Here is an 11106-nt window from a genome sequence, read left to right as displayed (position 1 = left end):
GATATTCCTACGGTATACGGACTTACGCGGGTAAAACCGCGGGCGCAGCAAGTACACCATAATTATGTAATAAAAGGTTGAATTTCGGAGCCTTAAAACACAACCATACGTTCACTTCAAGGTTATAGTATAATATTTACTCAATAAATATGATCGATTGTCTCATTACGATCCGATCGGATTACCTGAATAAATACAGGTAGTTAAGAGTTAAATATTGACTAAAAATCTTTCTTTATTTTGTAAATAGCTGTTATATTGAGTTACGTAAACCTCTTCAAGCACTTGAAGTAAACACTATAATGTTTGTGTTTATAATTTTTAACTCATTCAAATAACACATTGACGTTAACGACGAATAAAAAAAATGTCCATTTAATAAGTTATGTAAAAAGAACTTTAACTCTATATGTACAAAGATCACATTTGTTGACACAACTCGTCTATTTACAAAGATACAAATTGTATAACAATAGGAGCGAGTAAATTGTTTTGCATGGTTGTACATTTCGCTTTATGTGAAGGTAATTTCATTAGCAACAGATTTTGTTTCATCATTAACAATGGATTTTTATTTACTTATCTTACATCGCTTACTTCGCTTACGTTAATACCTCTTAAATATTTTTTGAACGATTTTTAATTGAACGATTTTAATATCTTCAAACTGCTTCTAAATATGTTGTGTCAACTTTTTTCTTGTTATCTGTAAAAATGTAGGTCATAAAAAGTGAAGACTCGTGGGCCATGACCCAAAAAATCTGATAGATTTTATTTCCTATTCATAAACTTTTATGGTCAATATTTCTAATATATGAAGTTCTATGATACTATTTTATGGCGATTACCAAGTTGCAGTTGCTTACATATAAAAACGATTACAAACAAAAAAGCGAACAAAACCTTATCAGTTTTGATTAGAATAAAAGCACTTTTTGCTAAACGATTTATCGACATAAATATATTGAAATGAATACCTAGTTAAATTACAACTGCTATTATAAAGATAATGTAATACATAAGCTTGTTTAAGGCATATTTTTATTCATGTCAAACAAAATAACATGCGTAACAGATGAAACTGATTCGCGCCAAATACCAAAGAAGCAAAAATTACCAACACACACAAGTAAAAGTTCTTGAAACGTAAATATAGCGGGAACTGGGTAATAGTTAACACAATTTTGTTAACACCTATTGCTGTATCGAAAGTGAAACCTTCAATCGAGTAGCAATCCGTGTATTCAAAGATCATGTGTTTCTCGAAAGAAATTACGGTAGAAATATCGAGCAATTTAGACTCGCCAGTGAAAGTTTCAGACTCGAAGTATCTGTGCATAGACCTCCACAGCAACGCATCGATTTCAATTATCTTGAACATCGCACGGACTTTTGTTTGTAGAAACGTTGAAACCGTCTTAAGTGCCTTATAAAAACTGGTTTTAAAATTTCTCTCGCGTCACTATTTTTACAACTATACTGACCGATCGACGCTCTCATTTCCTTTTATTATAATTTTTATGTGAATAAGGTAAAAGTACACAATAATATACAATATATTTTGTATATTATAATCACGCGATAGGACTATAAATACACAATACACGTAACGGTATCTCCCAAGGTTACTGAACGGTAGTTCCAGTTCTTCACCGACAGATGACGCTACTCGGTGTTCTAAACGCACTATTGATATGATTACAATGTAATGTATAATCAAATTACAAGCTCTCAGAAGTTGCCATCAGGAGGGTCTTAACTGACTCGACTGAACAGCGAATGATGAGTTCGGGATATGAATCTTCTTGATTTCATCTCACTCTCTGGCAAGTCAACTATCGCAGACCTGCCAGCTGATGAACTGACGCTGCTTTTTGGCCAATTTTAATCATATACTAAATGAGCAATTTACAATTATTATTTAATAACAGAATAACTACATATCTAGTACTGCAATTGGATGTTTGACACATTTTAAACGTTTGAAAGACATTCACTAATGTAAACTTTTTTCATGAACAAACCTTAGAAATTCTGACAATTCAATGTATAACAATTAATACCGTCACAAACTAAATAATATTAGTAGCTGTGCCACCTGCATATAAACGCACGGAAAAAAGCAAGTGTTGTTATAGTATTTCTTTCTTACATGTGTTACTCTGGTACATAAGTAACACTGCCAAGTATGATACAAATTTATTCAGTTGTTTTCACGTGACTAAGCAACAAACACTATAAACTATCTCATTTATGATATTAGTACGATTAGTACTTATAACGAAGTTTCGTTAGTACCTTTATCTATTTTAATTATTTTGGATTCCTAAAATATATTATTGTCGCGTAAATTAACCTATAAATACAATTAATTTCATGGCGTGAAATTAAATTTTTATGCTTACATATTCATTAATTAGACTTGGAATATAAGTAGGTACATTATGTATACCTGATAAAAGTAATTGTATTTCTTTTATGAATAATAAACCTCCATAAAGCAAGATATTATTTTAATTTGGTTATAATTGAACAATGATAAATTTATTTTCTAATTAAAAAAAATTACTTACAGAAAATGTAATGTAATTATTACTGTTATTATAAGTATGAAGAAATTGTGCTAATATTTATAATTCTTATATAATATAATATGTAATATAAAATGTGTTATAACAAAAATCGGAATTTATCTTATGGTTATTTTAATTGGTTTGGAAGAATGAAGATTTTGTATACAGTAACGAGTAAATTCAAAAACTTATATAATTATATAAATAAATAAATGTGTATTGCATTAAAATCATTGTGTAAATACTTAGAAATAACACGAGTTTTCCTTTACTTTCCAGACACCGCACTACTTTGTGGGCCAGCCCCTCGCTGCCTCCATCATGGGTCAAGAGCAGTCGCTTGCTGAGCACGCCACTGTCGCACCACTGAGGCACTACCGCGACAAGTACCACGACAGACAGAGAGCATCATCCATAGATTTGCGATCTTGCGATTACGAAAGGAAAGATTACACACACAAATCACGAAGGAGCACCGATAGTTTTAGAAGTGACAATTCCTCTACAGAAAGTAGCGGATACCGAAGCGGTTCTAGCGCTTACGAGAGACGCTCAGATCGATCATCTAAGAGTGATTACTATTGTGTTCAATTGTACAAAAACGATAATTACAGAGAAGTCAACAAAGAACTTTACAAACCGGTAAAGATACCGAAAGACAAACGATACAAACTTCAGTTATTCACCGACACTGAAAAAATTAAGAGTGCCCGTATTAAGAGTTATTTGAGTGATACTGAAAAGGCTACATTGAAAGCTGATCCGGCTCCGAAGAAGGCTGGCATAAGGAATTATACGCCTAAGATTATATCTGCAGAAGAGCAGAGGAAAAAGATAGATAATTGGGCATAAAAACAAGACTAGTAGGTTAAGTTGTAAATAGTTTTAGGGTAGTAAATGTATTGGGAAGATAAACATGGAGGCTGCCGGAGCGCTGGCGAGTTTAGCACCATCACCTATCACAGTACTGGGTCTGATACCACTCCTGGCTCTCGGGATTACGTATTTCAGATATCAGCAATTCGATCCGGAATCTTACATCACAGATGTCAATACTGTAAGTGTAACATGCTAACATATATACATTAAATACGTTATTTTCAATTAATAAGTCGATATGATACTAGATATTTGCCCGAGGCTTCCCCCGATAAAAAGAGATTTCCATAGCAATTAGATGTTACCCGTTAGTAAAATACGACATTGTCACTCTCATGCCTCCAAACACTCAAAATTATACCTTGATTTCAATCCGTACAGAAACGTTGATATGTAAGAAAAATCGATCAAATAGTTACTATACATTAGCAACGATATAACATAAGTAAGGATTTGGATTGTTGTTCAATTATTACTTTACTTTTATACGCGCGGAACTTATAACTAATGGGTAAACCACCCAACAAACAAAACAATCAAGACTTACATAATGTTATGCAAAATGTAAATGTTAGAAATTCTTACATAAATGTTATTTTATAACAAATTCACGATTTAAGTTAGACTATCATTCTATCATTATCGTATATATTATTTATTTGAAAAATAAACGGATATTATTATATTTTCAGATATTACCAATCTACGATTTCGTAATAGTAGGCGGGGGTTCAGCGGGTGCGGTGGTCGCGTCGCGGCTCTCCGAAGTAGGAAACTGGACAGTGTTGCTCCTAGAAGCTGGACAAGATGAGAACGAAATCTCCGACATACCAGCCCTGGCTGGTTATACACAGCTATCAGAGATGGACTGGAAATTCCAAACGACGCCGTCACACAACCGCTCATACTGCCTAGCCATGAACGGAGACCGCTGCAATTGGCCGCGAGGGAAAGTCCTCGGTGGGTGTAGTGTCCTTAACGCTATGGTATATGTTAGAGGCAATAGAAATGACTACGATCTTTGGGAGGCTCTTGGAAATCCTGGTTGGTCGTACGATCAAGTTTTACCATACTTTTTGAAATCGGAGGATAATCGTAATCCATACCTATCTAACAACCCGTATCACAGCACGGGCGGATATCTAACTGTACAAGAAGCTCCTTGGCGGACACCGTTATCAATAACATTTTTAAAAGGTGGCATGGAACTGGGTTACGAATTTCGCGATATTAACGGCGCAAAACAAACAGGTTTTATGTTGACCCAGGCAACTATGCGTCGTGGGAGTAGATGCAGTACGGCTAAGGCTTTTATTAGACCTGTTCGTCATAGAAGCAACCTACATGTCGCTTTGGGTTCCCAGGTTACCAAAATCCTTATAAACCCAGTTAAGAAACAAGCGTACGGCGTAGAATTTTATCGAAATGGAGAGCGTCATAAGGTAAGGATAAAGCGAGAAGTTATTATGTCAGCTGGTGCGCTTGCTAGTCCACAACTGCTTATGTTAAGTGGAATTGGTCCAGCGGAACACCTAAGAGAGCACGGCATTCCGCTGGTCGCTAACCTCAAAGTCGGTCACAATCTACAAGATCACGTAGGATTGGGTGGCTTAACGTTCGTAGTAAACAAACCTGTCACGTTCAAAAAGGACAGATTCCAATCTTTCTCTGTCGCAATGAACTACATTTTATACGAAAAAGGACCGATGACCACACAAGGTGTTGAAGGTTTGGCATTTGTTAACACGAAATACGCACCTCCATCGGGTAATTGGCCAGACATACAGTTTCATTTCGCCCCGAGTTCAGTAAACTCTGATGGTGGAGAACAAATAAGAAAGATTCTTAACTTACGCGATAGAGTGTACAACACGGTATATAAACCAATAGAAAGCGCCGAAACGTGGACGATCCTGCCGCTACTGTTACGGCCTAAGAGCTCTGGATGGGTTAAGTTAAAAAGCCGCAACCCGTTCCAACCCCCATCAATAGAGCCAAACTACTTCGCATACAAAGAAGACATACAAGTTCTAACTGAAGGTATAAAGATAGCTTTCGCTTTATCGAATACGACAGCATTCCAGAGATACGGCTCGCGACCGCATACGATACCTTTGCCTGGATGCCAGCACCACCCTCTATTCAGCGATGAATATTGGGAGTGCAGTTTAAAACATTTTACATTCACCATATACCATCCGACTGGTACGTGTAAAATGGGGCCTAAATATGACCAAAACGCAGTCGTCGACGCAAGACTTCGCGTTCACGGTGTCGCCAATTTGAGAGTGGTGGACGCAAGTATAATGCCCACTATAATCAGTGGGAATCCGAACGCTCCGGTGATTATGATCGCTGAAAAAGCATCCGATATCATCAAAGAGGACTGGCTCGTGTTATGACAGTGTTAAGTGAAACAAAATTCAAAGTTAGTCATGAACTATTAAGTATTTATGTCACAAAGTACTTTAAGTTGTTTATTATAAAACAATTATTTTTAAGTATGTACATAATTATATACTCGATTTGTTTTAATAAAAAATATAAAGAAATCATTGGTTTTCAATTCCCAGCAAATATAATAAATTTCAGAATATATATATGATCTCTATTCATTTAACATTTCCAAATCTATGTAATGTAAATAAATGATCAAAGAACTTTCTCTTTGTATATCTTATACATATTGACTAAATAAAATACTTGAAGCTTAGACTTTACAAATAAGCGGTCCGCCTTGTCTTCGCTCGTAGTATATTAATATTCTGCCTGTATCCCTTAGGACTCACGTGCATATCAAACTGTAAAATCTAATATATAAAATTCTCGTGTCACAGTTTTCGTTGCCATACTCCTCCGAAACGGCTTGACCGATTCTTAAGAAATTTTGTGTGCGTATCGGGTATGTTTGAGAATCGGCTAACATCTATTTTTCATACCTCTAAATGATCAGAGTAAGGCAGAACAGCGTTTGCCGGGTGCAGCTAGTAGTTTATAAAATCGGCCGAGTATTTACTCTTATAAAACAAACTCTTCAGCTTTATAATATTCGTATAGACATCACTTTGTTTCAATCTTTGATTTATCTTCAAACTATTAGGCTTATTGCGAATACGCCATCTAACGAAGCCTAAAAGAACTTACATAATCAGTTCTACAAAACGCCACCTAGGGTGCGATTGAAGAACTCTCGCAACTACCAAATTCAAAAGATAAGTCAGTAATAAAATTAAGCACTAGATGGCGTCAAAATAAAAATAATTGTATTTATACATAGATTTTTATTAGCTGTTTCTAAATAATTATATAATCTGGGGAAAAATATAATAATTGCAGTTATATAATATACAGTACAAAAATAAATAAACCAATATAACACAGTCACACAAAGTTCAAATTTGGCTAATTGTTTATTATTCTGAATCTTTGTTAGGTACACAGCAAGTTTTCAAGTCAGTTCATTAGTTCATACATGTATTATTATACGAATACACAAACTTATGACTGAAAAATCATTACGTTTTAGCTTAATTAAAGTAATAATTACTTCAAGTACATTTGAAGCGAATCTGATTTAGATAATTTAGATTACAAGGTTAAAAAAACGACTAGGCCTTCGGGGTTAAAACTAATTTTAGCAACCGTAGCAGAAACGAATTGATCTCTGTTGGTTCTTATGGCACAACAAGCAAAGAATAGAAAATATCTAGCAGACCATTTAAAATAAGTATATGAATATGAAAATATCAACGAACATGTAATATGTCTGGTTTCCTTAAGCCTTGGGGTAAAAATGATTTGGGACGAACTAGGAGCCTACACTCTATATGTTCCTAGTACATGTATGTGTGATTCTGTATGTTCCTGTGCCTGTCTTGATGATTGATTCGTGATTTTTTGTTGTATATTTTATGCCGGCGAAACAATTTAATTTGAGGGGCACATATGTAATAGGTATGTGTTATTCTCTATTCCACATTAGCTTCTAGGTAAATGCATTTCTGGCTACCCCATGAACCATGATACATTCTAAGATTCATTTTCTTTCTTCTTCTGTTCTATTATAAAATATAAATCCAACATGGGACGCCAATAATACCTACATACGATTCAATAAAATATCCTAGGCCCGGAAAATACTAATAATCTATATATTAATATGTATACATAATATGTATACGCATCCACATTCTATCAGTCAAATAATAAACTTACAATAAATGTACAACGACGGAACGAATCATACAAACATAACAGTACAAATGCAGTTTACTTTCCTCCTATAAATAACAGTCGAAAACCAAACCAAATTATATGTATAAATGTATTAATTTGTAATTACCCACTGTGATAGCACGCAACCAACGGGTTCGAGATGCAGCCAGCTATGCGCTTCCTCGTTCTATATTATACAATTGCAAACGCAATATTTATTAGATGAACCAGTATAAAATGACAAGTTTACATTACGTTATGTAATTTCATACAAAATAACGAAAGATGGATGTTTGCGTATTTATCATTCACTGAAACTTTCGCACCATTACAGTTTCTCTATTAGTAGAGGACACTAACTAATTCTCTATGTTCTTTTAAAAAAGAATATTAGTTCTAAAAAGGAATATTATTCAGCACCTATACCTCCCCTATTATTTAATAGGGGAGGTATAGGTGCTATTACGTTTACGATTCCTTTAAATGAATTTCATAAGTCGAAATGTTTTTGTATCCTGATCCCTTCTTTTTCGTTTACAATTTATTTCTCAAGTAAGAAATCAATTACTTAGATAGATAACGTACATAAAATCACAGCTCGTAACGTGAATTCCACTTCTCTTCCAAACATACAAACCCACTCGAAGCTTATTATTATAACCACAACTAATAGAACTACCTGTACTCAAATTAAAAGCAACAACAACGGAACATCTCTGAACAATTTAATTACACACTTAAGAAACACGCGTGCTACATATGTATTGCATAAGACTAAACAAATAATGGGTCGTATACTGACCTAGTGGCATATCATATTCGACTCAGCCCCATGGTATGGGGCGCATTGGTAATACCAACCTGTAAAGTTGCGTGGTCACTGGTCAGTGAGCGCTAGGGCTGCCAGCTATATATAATACCTTATTTTATTATAATATTTTTATTTGTATAAAATTATGACTTTATCCTTATTTCTATTTAAGATTTTTTATAATAAGAGGATAATCAATATCCACACGAACTAATCGCTTTTATTAAATTATTTTTTGCAATTTATTGAATAATAAGTATATGTGTATGCGAGAAACTTTAGCATTCAATGAATAAAGATAATAAAGATTTAATTTATCTTTATCACAGTTTTCAATATTTAATAAAACTTCGGTACACAAACACACTCCCAAAAACCACATAAAAAACCTAAATGGTTCTTTCTTACATTTTTAAATTTGCATAACAATTGTACGTTTTCAAATGTTCGCAAACCTTAAAATAAATCGCAGCAGCCCTACAATAGTTTCACATCGGGGCCAACAATGCGCGGGCGCTCACGTACGCCGCCCATTATATAAGACCGATATTTTACGCAAAATCGTGCTTACTAGAAACAACTGGACGTATGCAATAATTATCACTTCGATAATTATGTTACACTAAACAAACTAAATCAACCACCGGGGACCATGGTTACTATCCTAACCATAAGCATCATACGTTTATTATTAATTTTTTCTTAACGAATTCTGCCAATATAAGATAAGGTGCTTAATACATTGGGAAATATATAAAACTATATACAAAGGCATACTCTGTACATACTGGACTATAAATAAACGGATAGTTTTATATGCAAATGCAACCTAAATTGGCCTTTATACGTGCAATATCGAAGGATTTTTGTAGCTGATTTTCCACAATTATAAAGGTGAAGCAAAAATAAAATTTAAAATTATTTTAAATCCAATCCAAGGCAAAGGAATCATAAAAATATATATGTTAGCTGTTGTTTATTTTATATTTTTATAACTCAAGAGCATAGCAAGCCAAACAACGGATTCCGTTTCTTAGAATTTAAAGCATTTTCTTATAACAATTATAGCAAGAAATAACAGTTTTTACGTAACCGGTGAATATATAAAAAGAACGATGATTGTCACTTAATAATTTTCTAAAGTGAAGGGTACGCAGTGTTCAAGTATCTATCCTATTCATTGTTAAATAATAGCACACAGACACACATTAATAAGACATCAAGACGGTAATTGTGACACTGAATCTCTATCGCGTTATTGTTTTGTCGTGAAAATAAACAATAGATTCATATAGGGGAGAATGCTTGAAACAGCCAATTCAATTTCAAACGAAACAAATTTTTAAATACCTAATCACTGGCAAAATAATAATATTTCATCACTAACTAGAAGCCTTAAAGTACAATAAAGTAATAAAAACAAATCCAATAGCAAAGACATTCCAAATTTAATTTCAAATCACAATTTACCGTATAGCTTTTTCTTTTTCTTCTCTATATCTGTTTAAAACCATCTGAACCGTACCTACCAATAAAACAAATAGAAGTGCATTGACCAACACAATAGCTTCAAAAAACCTAACCACACTCACAGAACGCTATCATTAAGCAACATCATTACACTTACGGATACAGACACCTATATAAGATAATCAAAGCTGAATAAAACACCCGATTCATAAAGAGATGTGCGTGAAAGCTGTATATAGACTGTACTATATACTAATATATATTATATACATGTGCAGAGTGACGTAATCGTTCCCATTACGTCGTCGCACTTTCGATTTCTGGATGAAAACGAAGCTGTTTCCTTGTTACAACCGTTACAAATATTAAATGTTCGCGCGATTCAAATAACTGAGTAAAAGTCTGGGCTCGGTCTAAGTTACGAGTTGTTTGTTTAACAACAACCAGTTACATCGCTGTTTGCGTTTGTATCGATTAATTATTATCGATGAAGATCATTTAAGAAACACTAAAACTTTGCCACAATTCAGCTAGCGTATTAATTATAATGTTATGGTCCGGAACCAGCTAATTAGCTGTACTTTTAATCTCGATATTTCCGTAAAGAAAACACTAGGTAATTGTATAAATACCATAAAGCTTCATTTGCAAATTCAACCTTAATTGGCCTTTATACGTGCGCTAACGAAAGAAATTTGTTTGAAGCTGATTTTTTATTATTTAGCAAAGATGCTATAATATTAACCGGTCGAGTCATCTTTCACAATCCACGGATAGAAGACAATTTATCTGTATTTACTGTGAAGCAATCAGAAATTACGTATATTATAACATACCAACATATGAGCTATTTGCATGTTAAATATGGAAATTGAGTGTTATTATAGAGCCTCTCGATGACATAATTGGAATAATCTAAATTAATGTCTAGAACGTTTTGCAATTAATTCTTCGCGTGAAATTTAGACTCAATTTTATTTTTTATTTTTATATATATATATTGTACAACGGTTATTCGATTAGGTGTTTATAGAATCTTTCCCTAAAGTTAATCGATACTGTAAATGGCCAAGTATTTTTCTACAAAAAAAAAGGTGTGTGTGCGATTCACACATGATAGAAGTGAAACTTCAGTAAATCGACAAAAGAATGAATAAA

At 33.8% G+C, this 11106-nt stretch overlaps 3 protein-coding genes across 4 annotated transcripts in view; 2 read left to right on the top strand and 1 right to left on the bottom strand.

The window, feature by feature from the left end:
- The window catches only part of LOC119836267, a 20734-nt gene extending 17276 nt beyond the window's left edge, over positions 1-3458 (top strand). For both annotated transcript variants that reach the window (XM_038361554.1, XM_038361553.1), the window contains exon 2: positions 2853-3458. In XM_038361554.1, the coding sequence (XP_038217482.1) occupies positions 2895-3425 (531 nt within the window). In that variant the 5' untranslated portion in view covers positions 2853-2894 and the 3' untranslated portion in view covers positions 3426-3458. The remainder of the gene's footprint in view (positions 1-2852) is intronic.
- Positions 1-11106, bottom strand: part of LOC119836266 (flotillin-2) — a 198514-nt gene that overhangs the window by 86804 nt on the left and 100604 nt on the right. The window lies entirely within an intron of this gene.
- On the top strand, positions 3458-5951 carry LOC119836265 (glucose dehydrogenase [FAD, quinone]). The gene is made up of 2 exons (XM_038361548.1): positions 3458-3630; positions 4145-5951. The coding sequence occupies exons 1-2, from the start codon at positions 3490-3492 to the stop codon at positions 5852-5854; spliced, it is 1851 nt and encodes a 616-aa protein (XP_038217476.1). The 5' UTR covers positions 3458-3489; the 3' UTR covers positions 5855-5951.

This window comes from Zerene cesonia, chromosome 23, assembly GCF_012273895.1.
Source record: "Zerene cesonia ecotype Mississippi chromosome 23, Zerene_cesonia_1.1, whole genome shotgun sequence".
Taxonomy (NCBI): domain Eukaryota; kingdom Metazoa; phylum Arthropoda; class Insecta; order Lepidoptera; family Pieridae; genus Zerene; species Zerene cesonia.
This window is presented reverse-complemented; position numbering and strand designations above follow the sequence as displayed.